At 50.7% G+C, this 20,836-nt stretch overlaps 1 protein-coding gene across 4 annotated transcripts in view; it reads left to right on the forward strand.

The window, feature by feature from the left end:
• SYN3 (synapsin III) overlaps window positions 1–20,836 on the forward strand; it is a 452,196-nt gene that overhangs the window by 422,313 nt on the left and 9,047 nt on the right. For all 4 annotated transcript variants that reach the window (XM_072844189.1, XM_072844190.1, XM_072844192.1 and 1 more), the window contains 6 exons: window positions 145–287; window positions 5,380–5,454; window positions 9,758–9,860; window positions 14,233–14,367; window positions 15,228–15,315; window positions 20,511–20,799. In XM_072844189.1, the coding sequence (XP_072700290.1) occupies window positions 145–287; window positions 5,380–5,454; window positions 9,758–9,860; window positions 14,233–14,367; window positions 15,228–15,315; window positions 20,511–20,799 (833 nt within the window). The remainder of the gene's footprint in view (window positions 1–144; window positions 288–5,379; window positions 5,455–9,757; window positions 9,861–14,232; window positions 14,368–15,227; window positions 15,316–20,510; window positions 20,800–20,836) is intronic.

Genomic DNA, 20,836 nt, shown 5'->3' on the forward strand with positions numbered 1-20,836 from the left:
GTATGTAGTAGAATGACCTGTTCTCCCTGCTAAGCAGGTGACTTTCTCAAGGTCAATCTATAGATAGAACACTGGGTCCTGGCATTGGGTCTGTGCTCCGTGAATACTGGTGGCTGGCACTCACCCCCTGATCCTCCCACACAGATCAAAGTAGAAAACCAGCATGACTACCAGGACATCACCAGCATGGTGGCTATGGCCAAAACCTATGCTACCACTGAGGCCTTCATTGACTCCAAGTACGACATCCGCATCCAGAAAATCGGATCCAACTACAAGGCTTACATGTGAGTCCCTGAGCAGGGGCTGGGTTGCTGGGAGGAGAGGTGGGAGGAAAGTGTAGGAGGAACAGCGATTAGAGATGCAGGTCCAGCCCTGTCTCCTCCACCGCAGGGCAGAGACCCTTCAGCCCATCTTTACTCTCCCTTTATGTCCTCTTTCTGCCCTTCTTCTCCAGTCAGTACGGCTAAGTGCTGATGCTTTCTCAGAGCTTATCCCAGGGTCGAAATCTGTCTACCCAAAGAGAGCTGTTTCTCTCAGAGGAAGAAAGATACTTGGCATGTTTGGGGGAACTTCAAGTATCCATGGGATGTATATCATAGGAGACCAGACTAAAAGAGAAACTTTGAGGATAAATCAAGGAGGGCTTTGCATGCCTTGCTGAGGGTTTTGGGTTTTGTCTTGTTTTCTTCTGAGCAGAGAAGTGGCATGATCTGACCTGTATTTATAAAAAGCTGGCTCTGGGGCCACAGGCTGCCAAGGGGCTTCTCTAGAATTTTTAAGACCAATTAGGAGATTACATCAGATTTCTCCAGCTGCAAGCAACAGAAACCACATCTGACCACACTGATGGAGTTTTCAAAAGGAAATTTATTAGAAAGCCATGAATGATCAGAAACTCTGAAAACAGTTGAAACCACTCAACTGTCAATTTCAGAAATATTAGGATTTAGGGCAGCCGCAGGAATCTGGGTGGCGAGAGTAACAATCTTCATGGTACCCCCACTGGAAAATGAATCTGCTGGAATCATTTTCAGTGCTGAACTCAAGGTTGTGATGCCACGGAAACAGCACTGATAAACCCAACTTGGATCACATGCTTGTTGGTTAGAGAATGGCAGAAAAACAGTATGGAGAGTCCCACCAAGATAACATACAATATGGGCAGGGTCATCCCCCAATGGGAACAGAGGTGCTGTGACAAAGGGAAGAGGAACGAATGCCAGAAAATTCAACACATTCACCCCAGAGGTGGTTCTGGCACAGGATGCCTCACACTCGAGCTGCTGGGTCGTCAGAATGGAAGTTCTTGAAAAGGTGGGAGGTCTTATCTGCTCCAAGGTCTCTCTATGTCTCACTTTGGAATGTTGTAGATTCCCCTTGAAGTAATCTACCCCCAGAGAGCTAACCTGTGCCAGGTTGCCAAGTGTTAATGGAGCACTGGCTGTGCACAGGCTCCTATCTGAGGGCTGCAGTGGCTGGCTCTGGACAGTTGGAAATCTCTCTGTGCGCTTTTGTGCAGTGGAACTCATGCTGTAGGTCAGGGTTAGCAAACCACAGCCCACAGGCTAAATCCAGCTGCTACCTGTTTCTGTAAATAAAGTTTTATTAACCACAGCCAGACACATTCATTTATGCATTATCTAGGGTTGCTTTTGCACTACCTAGATTGCCTCCACTATGGGTCAGCAGAATTTTTCTATAAAGGGCCCAATGGTCATTTTAGGCTTTGTGGGCACACAATGCACAGCAACTACTCCACTCTGCCATCACCTGGGGAACTGGAGAAGATGCAGGCAGTTGACCTATCAAGGAAAGCTTCCCAGGAAAGGGGTGGAGCCAGTCCTCAAGGAATACTTCTGTCTTGCCCATTCCTCTCTTCCACCCCTGAGCCAGGCCAGACCTGTTCCTGCTCTCAGATACCCTCAGAGTCATAAGGTTGGCTCTCCTCTGCCCCCTCTGCGTTGGGGAACATTCCAGTGCAGCCATCCGATGCATTCCTGAGGCCTCCGCCATCCATCATGATATCATTTCCCTCCTCTCCTCATTGTTCGTGTTTCCACTTGACATTGACGACACCTTGTCCCAGTTTCACTTCTTGAAGATTAGCTCACTGCTGCATTCTTTATGCTGAGACTTTCTGCCCTGGCAGCTCCGGTTTGTCATTAGTTATGGATTTTCCTGGACCCTGGGTTGGCCCCTGTCCAAGGGAGGGGGTCTGTGTCAGACCTCAATGTAGAGCATCCTCTCTGCCTGCCACCACCACCACCACCACCATTACCAACCCCGCCGACCATTCAGCCTCCTTTCTGGCCCACTTCCTGCCCTGTATTCAAGGCCTTTGTACTTGCTACTGGGGTGTCCCTGTTACTAGGGCCTCTCAGCAGACAGAGCCAGGAAATACATATGTGTGCCTTAACCCATGTGTGCACATATATCTGTAATTATTTCTGTATGTATCCAGCTCTATCTAAAGCTAAAAAGAGTTCATATTGATATCTCCGACTTTCCTCGGGTACCACATGATTTATTTCAGCCTTCCCAGATTGCTTATCTATAACTTCCTGCTCCAACAGGGAAAACCTGGCTCCTACCATCTGCCATCTATTTACTTATTTGTTCAGTCCCAGTACAATTGCAGAACCATTAACTTGGAGCTCTGTGGGAAAGAGCTTTACCCACGGCAGTACAGTGCTCGTGCACAGCTCCTTCTATGGTTAGTCAGACAGCCTCCCATCCAAGGTTACTTGGGTCCACACCTTATCACCCGCCTCCACCCTCTTCAGCAAGGAGGTCAACGTCATACATTTGCAATATAGGTAGACTTTTCTGTCACGGTCTACATTCTGTCCCACATTCCAGTGGCTGAATCACCTTTGGGCCAAGTGACTCTCTTCCCCCAAGCCTGGGATGGGCTCTGCCATGGAAAGTCATAGTTAGGAGCTTGGAGTTTCTCAGATGGGGATTGGTGGCTTCTGCCGCTCAGTGAGAATGGTAATCACAGTAATATCTGTCTCATTAGTTCTGTGAGCCTGAATGAACCAGGACTTCTAGAGCCCTTAGACCCAGGTCTCAGACAGAGAAAGCCCCCATCAAATAGCAACTCTCACTATTATTATTTTCTTGGCAGGAGAGCAATCTGGCTTGTGCTCCTGCTGCCTCTGGCATTGCAATGCCTTCTTTTCTTGTCTCCAGTGACTGAAAAATAATGGTAGTGCCCCGAGGGCTAAGCCATTTATGGGAATATTTCCTTTAGTCCACATAATGTGGGAGGATGGAGATCATTCCCATTTCACCAATGAAAAAAATAAAAACTCAGAGATACAGCAAGAAAATTATGGAAACAAGATTCAACCTTGCATCTGTCTGACTCAAGTCAGTTTTTCCCTTCTCTTACCACCATGCAGATCCTGCTATGCCAACCCTACCACCCTCTGAGGCACATTCATTGGTCCCCTTCTGGGGTCATGTTGAATGACTCTGGTTTCTCCTTTGCTTTCCCAGAGCTCTTCACTCCTTTGAAACTGGTCCACCCTTCCAGGTAATGAGCAGCCTTAGGATGGGGTCATCTCTGCATACCAAGACAAATCTAAAACCCAGGACATAGAGCAGCCCAGTGAGAGTTTGCTGAATTGAATTGAATCAAGCTAGGCTGAACTGAACTGACATAAAGCTTATCAACATCACTGCGCCCCTTAGCAATTCTAGCTCCTGTTGGCCACCATCTATTTTCAGCATCTGCTGTTTTCAGATACAATTTATTTTCTGTTTTAAGAAGATATATTTGTGTAGCAATTTCTCCCACTTCACCCTTTAATCTCAACCATATACCTTCCCTTACATGCCTTCCCTTGGCCATAAAATGAAAAACTTTACCTCTGCCACTTTGCTTACACTCATTCAGTCTTTGCTGAATCCAGATATCTGGATTTGGATAATCCAGATTATCCAAATAATCTCACTGGAGATTATTTGTCTTGATTTTTTCCCCTAATATAGTCCCTTACCCACGTAGGGGTATCTAGGCACGTAGCTAGTTACTAGGTATCTACTACTTGCCAGGTCCCACTGGACAGCGTGGGGACAGGGGATGAGTCTAACATTTCCCCTGCCCTAGGGAGACTGGACACTAAAGGAGTCTTTCCAAGTGAGATAAGCATTACTAAACATTGGTTTAGGGGCATCTACTCTTGTTGGGGGAGGTGGGCTGTTGGAAGTCACATGTCATATGAAACGTAAAGGATGAGTAGTCCTTAGGGAGGCAAAGATGGAGACATAGACTGAATCAGGCAAAGGGAAGAATGTGTGCAGAAGCCTTGACATAGGAAAAAACAATAGCATTGGAGCACTGCAAGGGAGGTTGGTGTTGCTGGAACAGAAAAGGAAAGACGAACCGAGAGGGTATTGAGGCCAGAAGGCCTTCCTGCCCTTCACCATGAAAAAATGATCACTTCTCTCCATGGGTCATTTTTCCTACATTTTGGAGCCCTCCAGGAATTCCAGAATCATGAGTGGCTCTATTGCTTTGGTTCTCCTTTTCAAAAACAAGAGGCCAAAGCTTGGGGCATTTCATCTGATGGTGTAGACATTTTTTAAATTTAAATTTTAGAGGCACCTGCACCCCAGTGTTTATAGAAGCAATGTCCACAATAGCCAAACTATGGAAAGAGCCCATTGACAGATGAATGGTTAAGAAGATGTGGTCTATATATACAATGGAATATTAGCCATCAGAAAGGATGAATACCTACCATTTACATTGACGTAGATGAAACTGGAGAGTATTATGCTGAGCAAAATAAGCCAATCAGAGAAAGACAATTATCTTATGGTTTCACTCATGTGGAATATAAGAAACGGTGCAAGGGATCATAGGGGAAGGGAGGGAAAACTGAATGGGAAGTCATCAGAGAGGGAGACAAACCATGAGAGACACTTAATCATAGGAAACAAACTGAGGGTTGCTGCAGGGGAGTGGAGTGAGGGGAGGGGGTAAGTGGGTGATGGGAATTAAGGAGGGCAGGTGATGTAGCACTGGGTGTTATATGAAACTGATAAATCACTGACCTCTACCTCTGAAACTAATGATGTACTATATACGGTCTAATTGAATTCAAATTTAAAAAAATGAAAAAAAAATCTTTAGATCTCAAAGAAATCTAGAAAAAGATACATAAGATCCAACAAATAAATAAGATAATCAACATAAAGGAAAATAAAAGCAGGCAAATAAAGCTGGGGACCAGACATGTACCTAATGATATACACCAGCACGTGAGGCAGGTATTTGAATTGGAGCGTCCTAACAGCCAAAGCAAATAAGGAAAGCAGAGCAGTGACAGGGGTCCTAATGCCCTCAGTGTTATTTTTCTGATACAGGCGAACATCCATCTCTGGAAACTGGAAGGCCAACACAGGCTCTGCCATGCTGGAGCAGGTGGCCATGACTGAGAGGTAAGAGACAAGGTGTGAGAGGGTGTGGCACCAGCCCCAGCAGGAGGTGGGGGAGGAGTACCACAAGAGGCCTGTAAGGAGTGCCGCCTCACCCTCCTGCCAGTGCTTCACCACCCACAGAGCACGTTCCTAGGCACGTCAGCTGTTGATTGCTCGGCAACCTGCTGGGTAGATGTTACGTTAATCCCACTTCACAGATGAGAGAAGAAAGTTCAGAGAGGGAAAGTGACTTGTCCAGGGTCACAGAGCTGAGAGTAGATCCCTGATGTCTTAACTCCAAGTCCAGGGGTCTTTCCAGCCCTGCCCAGCTATTGCAGAGAGAGCAGGGAGTCCTTACCAGTCCCCTCTGTGCTCTGACAGGTACATAAAAGATCCTTATTAGGGCACCAGGGCTACTGGAATGTCCATCCCTCTCTCAGACTTATATTTTCAACTCAGTGTCAGGAGGGAGAGGTTATTTCTACTGAGTCATGAATGTGGTATGTGCACCCTGGCTGAAGGCCCCTCAGGTCCCTCTGCCTTTCAGCACTGCTGGGCACTCTCTTCACCTGAAGAAGGGCCAGTCACCTGCTCGCAAGGCCAGCAGCACACACACATGCTTCCCTGCGTGCCTGGTGACCTCTGTGTGCTGGCATGCAACAAGAGTGCATGGAGTGTGGTGCTTTGGGGTCAGGTCTGCTGGGTGAACATTTATTGAGTGCCTACTGCCTGCCATGTTGTGCCAAGCACTAAAGGAGCCAAGATGAAAAAAGGTCCAGCCTTTCCCTTCAAGGACTCTGGGTCCACTCCAACCATCACAACACAAATCTCATTGATCAGAGACAGAAGGTAGATTGGTTGGCTTGTGGCAATGAAAACTGCAGAGGTGCAGCTCTAGGTAAGGCTTTAGGGCTCATTCTACACACCTCAGCTCAGCTTTCTTCTGCATTAGCTTCATTCCACACGGCGGGCTCATCTGGTGGCCCATCGAGGCCCCAGACTTCCATCCTGACCATGTCAAGGAGGGCAGGGACAAAACTTCTCTTTCCCAATCATCTCAACCAAAGACTGGAAGGGAGCCTTGATCATGGATTGGCCTGCTGTGGGTCACATGACCATTGCTGAGCCAATCACTAGACCCAGAAGCGGCACCTGTGAGATTGCTCCGGGCCTACATCTTGTCTCCACCCATTGGAGATTGCCCTGGGGCCAGCTATCGCAGCAATGGGGTGGGGAGGCTTGACTCCACCGAACATCAAAAAGGATAAGAAGGGAAATCAATGTTGTGCAGACTAAACCTACAGAGGTCCACCCCTGGCTCCCCAGTCAACATAGGAGACATAGTGTGGTATTTTGGGGTGGAAGTGAGCTGTGGTGCTTGCAGGGGGAGCACAGAGAAGGGGCACCCAATGCAGATAAGGGAGGAGTGAGGTCAGAGAAGGCTTCCTGAAGGACGTGGTTCCACAATCACCTTGTAAAGAGTGAGTAGGAGTTGGGAGGCATCCCTTCATTTCCTTGTTGGTTATCTGCTGAGCGGGAGCTGGGAGCCAGGTGTTGAGTGAGGCCCTGGGGGAACTGTGGCAGACAAGACAGACATGGTCCCTGCCCTCATGATCTGCTGGCTCAGGGCCTCTAAGAAGCAGGATGTGAATGAAAATGAGTGGTCCTGTCCCTTCCAGGCTGTGTTACCTGAGGCGAGTTAACTAATCTTTGTGAACCGCTTCAGCCGTTAATCGGAGGTGATCAACTAGAGTGCTGCCGGGGAGAGGGATGGTCAGTACCTGACCCCACAGCCACCGTGGCAGGGTGGGGCTGCCCTCCCTTCCTGTCAGCCCTGGTGGCAGCTGCCGCCTTCCTCTGGGAGCCCGCCTATATCAACTAGTCTCAGGGAGGGCGTGCTTGTTACCTGGCCCACCCGAATCATCTGGTCTGAGGCAGTCGTTTCCTTCCCCCAGTGAACAGCCATGGGGCACCGTGGTCCTTTTCTCTGTGGCCTCTCCAGAATGTGAGCCCAGCCTTCTGCGATGCCCCATGAACTGCTCTCAAGTGTCCCCAGCAGGCCACCACATCCTAGCTCCAGGTTTCTTGGGCCATTCCTGCCAGAGCCTGCCTTAGGCCAGGGTCCACTTAGGTCTGGAATTCACTTTCCCTTCTGTAAAGTCATAGACAGTATTCCCAAAGCCTGAAGCAAAGCTCACCTATCCCACCTCCACAGTGGGAGGAATTCTCTGGGGGCCCATAAACAGGCCCTGGCTCCTTTTTCCACCTGGCTTACCTGTTTGCCAGGTAACCTGACCCCTCAGCAAAACCAACAACGTGGCTTGGTCAGTGCTAGTCCCACCTGGCTAGGGCAGGGGGTAGCGTGACCCATGTTTTCCAGTCTTTCCTGTCCTGCTCCATCCATGGAGCCCCTTCCTGGGCCCTGGGAAAGGGGACCTGTGCCCCATGGATACAGCCAGTAGGTATTCTGGAAGTTCATCATTGGCAAACAGCCTCTAGAAACCAGCTTTCTCTGGGTCTTAGTCCAGGCTTCTGTCTTCCATTGAGAAGAAACCTGACTCAGGGGTGTGTCTCAGGGCACAGGCCTCCCTAAACTGAAGGAGCCTCAGCTGTGAGCCACTACTGCCAAATACAGGGACCCTGTCAGAGAGCCCAGGGGGATCTTAGAACTCTGAGGACCAAAGAGATTCTCATGTGTGGCTGCACATGAGAATCACGTGAGAAGCTTTAAAAGTGTATAGAGAGTATTCTAGCATAGGGCAGGGCCCCCAAATCTGTATGTTTATGTTTGTTTGCTCTACCCTCTGGTGATTCTGGGACACAACTAGAATCATACGTAGGCCTGCCCATTTTTCAGATAAGGAAACAGGCTTCAAGAAGGAGAGGATTACCCAAAATTATTGAGGACTTTAGTAGCAAGACTCCAGGTCACTGGTTTCCCAGGCAGAGGGACAACAGGCTGCCATGTGTCCCAACTGAGAGGAAGGGTCGCTTGCTTGGCCTGTGGAATCACACAGATTCTAGGTTTGGAGGCCAGCACAGTGGCTGGTGAAGCTCTCTCAACCTCAGTCTCCTCATCAGTAAGATGGGTTAGACCTTCCTGACAGAGTTGGGTGGGGGTTAGAGAATGAAGGGTCACCCCCCACAGATGGCCTGGGACCTGTTGGTTGCTGAATATGCATGAGTTTTCATCCTTCCTTTTCCTTCTGTGATCTCACACACTCTCTGTTAGAATTGAATGAAAAAAGCCAGAGCCAGGAGCCAGGAGATCTATGTAATCCTGGGGGTATTACAGTCTCGCTGTGTGACCTGGCCAAACTGCTCTCCATCTCTGGGCCTCAGTGGGCCTTGGCGGTTAAGATGAGAGGGTTGGTTCTAAGAGCACTTCGGCCATGACCTCTCCTCATTCTAGGCCTGTCGCTCAGAGACACAAATAGATCTCAGAGCAGGCGTGCCCTGTGTGACCCTGGAGAGTGAGGGCAGAAGCAAGAATATTGACACCAAGTCCCCGGTGACTCCCAAGTCCGGCCCCCACAAGAGATGCCAAGTGCGAGCCCGGGAAGACTTCTCCAGATACAACCATCCCCTTGTTGTGGGGTCAAAATCCAGTGTCGAGATCTTTCCCCTGCAAAGCAAACTGACCTTATAGCCATCAAGTGGCTGGAAAGGGAACAAAAGCATTGGGTCCAGAGGGCCAGGCCCAGAGGGGAGAGCGGCCTGCCAGGCTCCCCGGCCTGCCCGCCCCAGGCTCAGGGCAGAATGCGCCCTTTGTCCCCTGCAGGCTGTTGTCTAGCGTGCTCACTGGGGCTTGGAGGGTGGCCTGGGAGGGATTCTGAGCCCTTCCAGCAGCTTTCCCAAGGGAAAGGGCCGCAGGAGTGGCTGGGTGTTCAGGATGGCTCCGGATGGAGGCAGGGCAAGCTCTGTGGAGCCAACATGGCCCTGCCATGGCCGGGTCCCTGACATCTCTCCCTCCTCTCCTTCCTTCTGCTCCTCTCCCTTCCTCTCTCCGGCTTCCTGCCTCCCTTGCTAGTCTCTCTGTCTCTCTCTCTGCCCATCCGTGTTTCTGCCTTTGCTTGTACCCCATTCTGTCCCTCCCATTGCCTCTCTGTCTCCCTCTGTGTCTCTGTCTCTCTCGCTGCATCTCTGTCTCTTGTTATTTCTGACCACCTCTCTCTGTTTCTGGATGTGTGCACGTGTCACTGTCCTATGGCCTGTTTGTCTGTGTGTCTCCCTGTGTCTCTTTGTCTCCACCTCTCTCTCTCCCTCTGCTCCCCCTTCCTGCGCTCTCCCCCCACACTCACAGTCTATCTCTCCGTCCCTGCAGGTACAGGCTGTGGGTGGACAGCTGCTCAGAAATGTTTGGCGGCCTGGACATCTGCGCTGTCAAGGCGGTCCACAGCAAGGACGGCAGAGATTACATCATTGAGGTGAGGGCTGAAGCAGGAGGTCCTCCTGGCCTGGTCCAGCCTCTGGGTGGGCATGCCAGAGGGACAGAATCCACCCATGGGCTCCAGCGTGGTCGGCCGTGCCCTGGCCCATGGCCTGGGCACACGCGGCTCCCAGAGGCTTCTCACCCACCGCCCTCACAAACCTCCCCATCCCCATCCTCGGCAGCATCTAGAGCATCTGTGTTCCGACAGGCAGTTTGACAACCCGTGGGCCTAAGGATGGTGGGGGTGGGGAGCATCAGTCCATGAGTCAGCAAGATCTGTGCCATTGGGCCTCTTAAATTTTCTGTGTCCAAGTGTGTCAGGAGGGCACACTTCCCTAGTCACCGTGCAGAGATTCCTCTTCATTCAACAGACCTGTCCTTGGGGTTCCCCGGGGCTAGGCAGGGGTGTGGTTCTGGGGACAGAGCTGTGAACCAGACAGACATGGGGTGTACAGGCTGGTGAGGAAGAAGGATGATAAACGGGTCATGGAGGACACTGAAAGTTAGGACAGGGAGCACGGCGCTGCAGGGGTAGGAATGGAACAAAAGACGGAGGGAATTAGAATTGTGAGAGATGCTGCAGAGGAGCTGAGGGTCCCAGAATCTCCCCAACGACCCACCTACAGCCCATGCCTCTCCCAGGCCCACAGCCCGCTGCCCCTGCCAGCAGGACTGTCCCTACCCATCTACCTCTAATCCCCACTCTCCTTCCCCTGCCAGCTTCCTGTCCATGCTCCCTGCCCCCCGACCCCACAGTCCCCCTGTCTCCTCCAGGACTGCCCCCCACACCAGGCCTCCTGGTCCCACAGTCCTCCTCTGCACCCCAAACCCTCTCCCTGCCCCATCTCTCTACCCCACCCCCCGCAGCTCTGGCTCTCCACTGCCCTCCCCTGAAAATGCCCCTATGGCCTCAGAGTCCCCATTCTCCCCCCAACTGCACATCTCCGTGTTCACACTGCCCCCGCAACCCCTTCCCGGGCTCCCCTTCTGTGGCCTTCAAACCCCAGCGGATGGGTGGTGCTGACACAAGGCCAAGACACGTGAGGGAGAGCCCTGTGGCCGCCCCCTCCCAGGCTGTGGGCGGCTAATGGGAAGCACATGGCTGGGCGACCACAGGAGCCAGCTAGTCCCCGGGCCTGCGTGCCTACGCCACTCCCCAGGACCCCCAGCGCAGCACTACCGGTGACTCTGTGGGTGGGGGCCCTGCTATTTTTTGTGGCTGACCCAGGAGAGCAGCAGCCTCCTGCCCAGGGAGTGGCCACCACGGAGGTGTCGGGAAGGATCCAGGGCGGACACCGTCCCTCCCCAGAGAGGCCAGAAAGCTCCCAGGAGGACTTGCATCTGTATTTGCAGGTTCCATCTTGCTCTGGAATATAGCTCTCATCTCAAGTCCAGGAACCACTTCCCTCTGGCTGCTACCATAGCCGAAACCACCCCCACCCCTGCCCCCTCCCCCAGGACACCTTCTCAAAGGAGCAGTACTGGCCTGCACACTTGCTTCTGAGCCAGAGACAGGCAGGCTGCATCCCGGAGGAGTGGGTGCCCAGCCTTCCTGAGGATGCCCTGGGTGCTTTGGACCAGGGACGGACCAAGGGCCTTCCTGCCTGAGGTCTTGCATCTCTTGAGACCCCTCCTGGCCCTGCTACACCTACATGTCCTCACAGGGACCAGCAGACACGGACACAGCTGTGGCGCACATGCAGTCATCCAGCCTTCACTAACCAGCCCTGGTGCTGGGCGCCAGGCTCCAGGCCAGGAGATGGGGACTCAGCAGCAACCATGGCGGCCGGGACCCTCCTCCTAGAGCTTCCATCCAGAGAGGTGACAGCCATCATGGAGGAAGGGCTCCTTGGCTCCCCCCTCACACACACACACCCCCGAGTTTAGCCTCCTCTCCCTTCCATTCTCTCTGCCCCCAAGAGCTCCTGCCTATTTGAGTTTTCTCAACCTTCATATTTGTAGGCCTAGGCTCCCTGCCTCCAAACATTCAGAGGGTCAGGGATGAAGGACCTCTTACATTAAAAAAAAAAAAAAAAAAAAAGCAAAATTAGTGGTTTTGTGCTTTAAAAAACAAGAAAACATCTTCTCAAAATGTTCCAGAAAAAAAAAAAAAAAAAAAGATGACTTTTCAGACTGTTTTTTCTCTCAGAAACATTGCAGAGCTGTTTCCCTTGCTCTTGGGTTTACAGTGGGGTCAAGGGAGATGAGGAACTTGCTACCAGGAAGATAAAAGGTATTTTTTCCCCAGTGAGGAAAAAAACGGCAGAAGAGATCCAAAAATACTGTTTTCTTCAGCCACCTCTGTGGTGAGAACATAAAATTTGTATGACATGTTTTGTGATGATCCTCACAGTAAAATACTCAGGGGAAAGACCCTTGAACTTGCCCTCCATGGCCTGTCCAGGGAATGACATTGCTCACTGGAAAAATATCTCCCTGGGGAGACCAGAGTGTCCACTTCCTTTGGCTTTGTCCACCACGGGGATTCGAAACTGCTCTGACCTCAGGTTCCTCGCAGTGGCTGTTTTCCACTGCAGGGAGTGTAGGAAACAGAGACCAGAGCAGACAACGGTGGGCAGGGGCAGGGAGAGGAGGACAGGCGTGTGTCCACGTAGACAGACTCCACGGTTATGACCCAGTTCAGCCCACGTAGGCCAGCAGGCTGTTGGTGTGCCGGGCACAGAGAGCTGGGATGCCAGGGACTCAGGCCCAGCCCACGAGGAGTTAGGGTTGAGGACAGCGCTCAGGACCAGGCTGGAATCAACATTCACATCCTTGAGTTTGCTTTCCAGCCTCCCAACCACAGTGGGTGCTTTGGACACATGGACCCCTAGGTGCCCCAGCTGGGTTTCCCAGCCACCTAAGGCCCTCAGTTTACAATTGAGGAAGAGTGACCTGCCCAACATCACACAGCAAGTCTGTAGCAGAACACAGGCTTGGATTCCAGGTTTCTGTTCCCAGTTTTCACCACAGAGAGCTGTTTCAGTGCTCGGTGAGAAATGGAAGGACTGTGGCTTGCTAGTCACGTGTTCTCGAATTTACTACTTGTTTGATGTCTTCACCTTCCTCATCATTTTGATAAAGATAATAGTGGTGCCTGCCTCCAAGAGCTCTTCTGAGACTTGTATAAGATCATCCACACCCAGTGCTTGGAACAGTGCCTGGCCTGTAATCAGTGCTTAATAAAACATAGCGCACACAGTGTCCTGATCATCACAAGCAGGACTCAGTGCAAGGACCTTCGTTTTTCCATCGTAGGGGTTATTGAGGGCATATCTGTTGATCAGGACCCAGGGTGCATCCCTGACCCAAGGACTTAGAGTCTGGTTGAGAGACACAGGGAAACAGGAGAGGTCAGCACTCCCCTGGGTAAGCTCCCCAAGGCGGGAGTGCAGCTGAGCAGCTTGGTTAGAAGTTGCTCAGAGGGAGACGAAGGGCTTAGCTGGGTGTTTCCAGAGGACAAGAAGGAGTTAAGTGAAGAGTGAGCAGAGGGAATGGGTGTAGGTAGGGACCTGGTCAGAAGACAGAGCCTGGTAAGTCCAGAGCCTGGAGGAGGGGAAACAAGGCCATGTGTTTGGTGGCCGGGGCAGGTGAGCAGGCTGGAATCTGGCGGAGGAGAGAGTGTCTGTCTGGGCCATGCTCCACTCCACACCTTCTACAGCTGCCCATGCACGTGCACGGTTGGCCTGTGTGACTTTGGCTGAGTCCCCTCCCATCCCTAGGCCTCAGTTTCTCCACCTGCCAAAAGAGCAGGTTGAGCAAATATGATCTCTCAGGAGCCACCCCCCAGCATGAGTACTTTGCCTCCTTTGAGAAACAGGCTGTTACCTGTGGACGGAGTTTCTCTGCAGGCATAGGCTCTGCCAGAGGCCCCAAGGACAGGCTGCTTCTCTCTGAACCCAGGGCCAACTGCAGCCCATATCAATTTTTGGTCCAAGTTGAGCACCCCCCACCCTTCACTGCTTCTGGCTTTGTGGAAAACCTTGACCTTGGACCAGTGGCCCAGAGGTCAGCCCCAAGCCTGGGTAGGAGCCAAGGTGGGAAAGGAGTGGGCAGAGACCGGCTTCCCCAAGAAAAGAGCAGAAAAGGTCAGCAAAGGCTCGCTGGCCCTTGGTCACATTTCTGTAGCCCAAAAAATGGAGGTTGAATTGAAGCGAAGCCAGAGAGTTGATTGAGACAGAACTGCGGGGACTTGGGTGACTCCAGGGGAGCAGACCCAGCCCAAGGCCGAGACCAGGTTGGCTGGAGAACACCGCCACCCAGCGGCCACTTCTGTGCTGAGCCCTGAGCCAGCCCTCCTGGGCCTCGCTAGCGATTTGCGATTTGGATTTGCTGGGGCTCCCTCGGGCCTCCTTTCTCTCCCACAGGTGATGGACAGCTCAATGCCCTTGATTGGCGAGCACGTGGAAGAGGACAGACAGCTGATGGCCGACCTGGTTGTCTCCAAAATGAGCCAACTCCTCCTACCCGGGGGCACTGTGCCCTCACCACTGAGGCCTTGGGTAAGGTTCTCGGGAACACAGGAGACTTTGTGGCCGGGAGAAATGCTAGGCTGTCCAGAAATGAGGAGTCCCTCGGAATCAAAGGAGATGCCCCTAGAATGGCACCTCCCCGGGGAGACAGGAATGGGGTGCAGGTGGAGGTTGGCGTGAGGGCCTGCACCCCTGCTCCAACCAGACAGGGGCTTTGGGAGGCTCTCAGACCTCCCTCCTTCCATGTCATGGGGGAAAACACTTGGGAGATCATTAGCATGAGAAGCCAGTTGTCCCTTCTGTGCCCTCCATGCTGGGCCTGAGCAGGGAGCAGCGGGTGTGTGTGGCCATGTGTGTATGGTTGTGTGTGTGCATGCACAGATGTGTGTACACACATGCCCTTTGTGTGTTCCCAGAGCACCAGTCAATAGACACTATTGTGTCTTCTGTTTCTCCATCCCCCAACCTCCACAAGCTCCCACACAGCTCCTCCATTCCATGGTCCTCAGCACAAATTACCAGATCATTCTCCACAGAATTTGCTAGCTCCTAGTTTTATGGAAAAGCAAGTCTCAAACCTGCTCCCCTCCCCCTTTCCCCCAAAAAACAAATCTATCATAATAGCTGTGGGAATGATGGTTATACTTGAGGGGGTTGTGGGCTGGGAAGGGGCATGGGGCAGCCTTCTCTGCTGGAATGTTCTGTCCTGATCTGGGTGGTGGCTACCCAGACATATACACATGAAAAAAAGTCACGATGGTGTGTACTCTTAAGAATTATGCACCATACATAAGTTCACCTCTGTGATAACAAGATCTTAATGAATCCTGCCTTCTGAGGAAGCAGGTGGCTGTGGCATCACAACAGGTTTCTTTCCTCTCCTGCTCTAGGCTCCACAGACTAAACCAGCAAAGTCCCCAGGGCCAGCCCAGCTGGGGCCTCCGCTTGGACAGCCCCAGCCACGCCCGCCCACACAAGGTAAGAGCCAGGACAACTCACCCAGAGAGATTATACAGGGAGGATGTTTAAATGCCCCAAGGAGTCCGTGTGTGGTCTCCAGAGGGCACTCGGGAAAAATCCACCTTAATAGTGTAGCCACAGAATGCGTGCACTCTGTGTGCAGAGCGAACGGGACTGGGATGTGTGTCACCCCCTTCCACTCGGGAGGGAAGGACGGGAAGACAGAACTCACGGAGCACCTCAGCATGCCAGGCACCGGGCGAGGGACTTCCCCATCTATTTCCCTCCTTTTTTTTTTTTTTTTTTTTTTGTCTCCCAGTCACTCCACAGTGAAAACATCAGTATTTCCTTTCTACTAAGGTGCACATTGAGGCTTTGCCCAAGGAAACACAGCAAGAAAATGCAGGTTCATAAGTCTGGCCTTTTAGATCTTTGAGAAAGTGTTTCTTAGCCCCTAGTGGCGCCTGTTTATGGACTGATGAGCCAACCAGCCAGAGTGAGAAAGAGAGAAACGCAGAACATGATATAAGACCTTGTCGATGGAAATTCTCCCTCAAAAAATATTCCGGCATTACTGTGTAAATGCCACCGTTTAATAGAGAACGGATAGACTAGCGATGACAGGATGAAGCCGTGGCAATAACTAACTTTCTTACGGAATGTCGCCGCTTGAGGGTTCTCCCACGAGGGCCTGGGGAGGAAACTCGCCACAGCGCTCACTCGCAGCCAGAACCTTCCAGGTGCGCGCTCACTGCTCTAGCACCACCTTGGAGCTTCCAGGCAGCTCTGCATCAAGAAGCCCCGCCAGGGGGTTTCACAGCGATCTTTTTAAGAATCTGCTTAGAACCTATCAGGGGAAAAAAAAAAAAGCATTTATCATAAATAAATAAAAATTAAAAAAAAAATTTTAAAAAAAAATTATCATAAATAAATAAAAATTAAAAAAAAAAATTTTTTAAAAAAAGGGATCCCTGGGTGGCGCAGCGGTTTGGCGCCTGCCTTTGGCCCAGGGCGTGATCCTGGGGACCCGGGATCGAATCCCACATCGGGCTCCCGGTGCATGGAGCCTGCTTCTCCCTCTGCCTGTGTCTCTGTCTCTCTCTCTCTCTCTGTGACTATCATAAATAAATAAAAATTAAAAAAAAAAAATTAAAAAAAAAAAAGCATTAATCTCATGCTCTGGCCTTTCTAATCGCTTTTATTAAAATGATATATTCATTGTTTCTTGGGGAAAAATTTGACCCTGGGCATTTAATGGCTTCCCATTCCACAGGTGTCAGATAAAGTACCCCATCCATCTTTCTCATGTGTGCCAGAAAGTAGGGGCTCCTGGAGGCTCAGTGGTTGAGCATCTGCCTTCGGCTGAGGTCATGATCCTGGGGTCCTGGGATGGAGTCCTACATTGGGCTCCCTGCTCCTCCCTCTCCCTCTGCCTCTTACCCAGCTTGTGTACTCTCTCTCTCTCTCTCTCTCTCTCTCTCAAACAAGTAAATAAGATCTTTTTTAAAAAAGGCAGAAAGTATTTAAGAAAAGGGAACTGCCTAACTTCTATAACCATGTACATGGACGGCAGGATTCTTCTTGAGGGAGATAAGCGTGTTTATGAACCCTCCTCCGCATGTGAGTACCCTAAGGTCTTGGGCAAGTTACAGGGCTTCTCGGAGCCTGTGTCCCGCAGGTGATAGAACCACTGCCCTGTGTGGTTATGGGGAGGCCACCGTGAGGCCATGCAGGTGAAGCAGCTAGCAAGGTGACAGCACGGAGGTGACGCCCAGGAGGTGCTAGCTCTTCCTACTAATAGTTTACTAGGAATAACTATCTATATAACTTTTACTGTTAGAAACTTATTATCAATAACGTGTGTCTTACTAACAATTAAAACACACATGTTGTTCTTAATGATTGTTACCATTAACAATCCTTATAAAGCAGCCCCAGTGCCCTGCTCCCGCCTGGCGGTAATTCTATCATTATAAATGTTCAAAAATGATTTATTCATCCCCCTGCCAGGCTCCTGGCTGTGCCTCTGCCCTGCCGTCTCCTTTCCCGCTCTGCCCCAGGACTTATTTTTTAAAACACATTTGAACAGAGCACTTTTAAAACAGAGAGCTACTGTATTCTGGTTTCCTCTCCGGACCAGAGTACAGACATGCTTGATAAAGAGATATTATTTTACAGGACGTAAGGCTAAACACACTTTTAGTGAGTTGAAAAACAATCGAATTAAAATCAATTAAGATAATTAAAGCAAACGCTCATTGAATTAACATTCAGATTAAAAATAACAAAGCTAATTAAAGAACAACGCTTTCATTGAGTTCCCGAAATAACAGGATCACATTGTTAACTTGTTTGTTTGAACTCACCGTGAAAAGTGAAGTTTTCTTTTAACAAACCTCATAATTTTTTAGCACCGATCCTGTGCTTAGGCAAATACTTTCTATATATAAGCTAATGGGTTTTTGTATGTGCTGAAATTAAAAATACTGAATTGTTTGCTTTGCCAAGATGCTGAAAGAAATGAGTGTCCCTTGAGGAAGCCCGGGTGTCTAAGAGGGACTCGACAAATAGTTACTAACTGAATGAATGAGGATCCAGATTTTCCAAGATGTAATTGGCCCCAGGATAGGGGTGGGGGGACGGGAAGACTTGAGATAAAAGTAGAAAACAGAGGTTTGCTTTGACTGGAAGTGGGTTAAAAACACAGAAGAGTAGGCCAGCATTTAGAAGTCAGGAGCTCTTGCACAAATATCTTGGTTGCAGGTTCTCGCGACAGAGCAGAAGCTCTGGAAGCCAGACTCCTGCGTTCCTTTCCAGAAACTGTCCCCAGCAGACATTTTCTTTACTTGCACCTCTTTAGAGAAAGAGTTGTCTCAACTATGTTTTTATCTCAAGGAAAAAAATTTAAAGCCAAATGATTTTTCGGACACTTGCCAGCTTCATTTACATATGTCCCTGCTGGTCCTATCGGTGTTTGGGTTTGAGAACCCCGGGCCCTCCAAGCCACCGGGACAGACAGCGAGGAAAGCCACACACAGCAGATCAAGGCCACGTACAACCAGTTGCTGAATCGGTGCCGCCACCCAGTCCAGCGTAGAAAGTGCTGCACCGGCTCTCAGGAACGTTCGCTTTGGAAGGAATGTTGAGTGGCTGGTCTGAGGACTTCATTTTACAAACAAGGGCCCAGAAACACAGAGAAAAGTGACTTACTCATGGTCACATAGCAAGGTAATGCAAGACTGGAGTCAAGACCTGGGGCTCCTGGTGCCAGTATGGTGTCAGGGCCACCAGACATGCAGGTTGTGCCCTCGGCACATGTGCTGGCTGGGATGACGTCTGAGAGCAAAGGTCAGCTGAAGTCTAGGCCCAGCTCCTCCTGCACCGGGCTCAGAGCTGCCACCCCTACAGGAGAGCAGCTTTCCTTCATTTGCACAAAGATGTGAGGCTTCGGGGCAGCCCTGCATGGCATAGTTATTTGGGTTTGGGATTTTTTTTTTTTTTTTTTTTTTAAGGAAGAACGAGAAAATGAAACAGAGCTTTTGAGTCAAAGAGATCTAGGTTTGAATTTTGGCTCTTCCCCTTATTAGAAGTGACAGCTTGAGCAAGTCACAGTATGTCTGGGACTCAGCTTCTTTGCAAAATTGGGGACATTTATGGGGATGATGCCTAACCACAGTGCTACTGCCAGGCTGCCCAGCCCTAGGCTAGGGATGACGTAGTGTGTGCTCAGTTAGACCTGTGGAGGGCAGGTGAGCGGAAGTCACACTCAAGGTCATTCCCGGGGCAGCTAAACTGTCCCCAAGCTCATGATGCTACACACTCCGGGCAGGGGGAGGGAGAAGCCACGGCCCTTGTGAGCTTCCTGTGGCTGCCGCTTGTAGTTGAGAGACCTTGAGGAGGCTGAGTGTCCACCTCTCCGTGACGAGAAGGATGGCATCTTCCCTGCCAGCCTCTCTCTAGATCGAATGACATACTGCCTTTGAAAGTTCTTAGAAAAGTTCAAAGAGCTATCAAAAAGTAAGGAATAATCCATTGTTTCAAGTCCTACATCTTTTTAAAAAATATTTTATTTATTTATTCATGAGAGACAACAGACTGAGAGAGAGAGAGGCAGAGACACACAGGCAGAGGAAGAAGCAGGCTCCATGCAGGGAGTCCGATGTGGGACTCGATCCCGGGTCTCCAGGATCACGCCCTGGACCGAAGGCAAGCACTAAACTGCTGAGCCACCCAGGGATCCCCAAAAGTCATACATCTTCAATGTGGAAAACATCAATGAGCAAAAGGAAGAGAATTAACCCCACCACTTTGGTCACCATCAAGCTGTGGCTCACTTCTCAAAGTGCAGAGAGTGGAGACATCCCCGGGGAGCTTGTTGGAGATGCAGAACCCAGAGCCTGCCAGTAGCCATGTGCTCGGGCTCCATAGCAAATACCATAGATGAGGTGGCTTCTACAAAAGACGTTTATCCTCTCTCAGTCATGGCAGTCCAAGGTCAAGGTGCCAATAGGGCTGGAAGTTCTCTCCATGGCTTGCAGACAGAACCTTCTCACTGGGTCCTCACGTGGTCCTTCCTCTGTGCGGCCCCTGGGGTCTCTCTCTTCTTCTAAGGGCGCCCGTCCTATTAGATGAGAGCCCTACCTATGACATCATTTAACAATAATTAGTTCCTTTAGGGCCCAGTCTCCAAATGCAGTCACCTTGTGGGTGAGGACTTCAAAATAAGAATGGAGGGGTGAGAGGTGGAGGGGACACAGTTTGATCCACAACACTGTCCCGGACCTACTGGATCAGAACCTGTATTTTGACAAGATCCCCAGTGATTCGTGCGCACATTAAAGTTAGAGACTCACTGGTTTGGGTAGACAACTTCCCAGTCTTTATTTTTTATATGACTATATACGTAGGTGCTAAAATGGAATAAAGCTGTACGTGCTCCTTTGTAAGCTGCCTTTTCTGTTCCCGGTGCACATTCAGCACGTGCTGTCAGTGGTCCTATACGTCACTTACTGTGCCGTCATCGATGGTGGCCACAGCGTATTCCATCCTATGACAGATCTTAGTGTTGCTGACCACTTCCTCGATGGGGCGTTTATACTGTTTTCAGCTTTTCACTGCTACAAACACCACTGTAATGAACATCCGTGATATGTTTGTGCACCGCCGTGTTAATCTTAAGAAAAACTTGAACATAATAATTTTTCGCCCTGTAGGGGGCCCTCGCCAAACTCCATCCCCGCAGCCTGCGCGATCTGGAAGCCCATCCCAGCAGAGGCTCTCCCCGCAAGGCCAGCAGCCCCTGAGCCCCCCATCTGGGTCTCCGCAGCAGCGATCACCCGGCTCTCCACAGCTGTCCCGGGCATCCAGTGGCAGTTCTGCAAACCAGGCCTCCAAACCAGGCGCTCTCCTCACCTCCCAGCCCCGGCCCCCCGTTCAAGGCCGCAGTGCCTCCCAACAGGGGGAAGAGTCCAAGAAGCCAGCACCTCCACAACCTCATCTCAAGTAAGTGCTCTGGGGTTGGGCAGGGTAGACGGTGGAG

Source organism: Canis lupus, chromosome 11 (assembly GCF_048164855.1).
Source record: "Canis lupus baileyi chromosome 11, mCanLup2.hap1, whole genome shotgun sequence".
Lineage (NCBI taxonomy): Eukaryota > Metazoa > Chordata > Mammalia > Carnivora > Canidae > Canis > Canis lupus.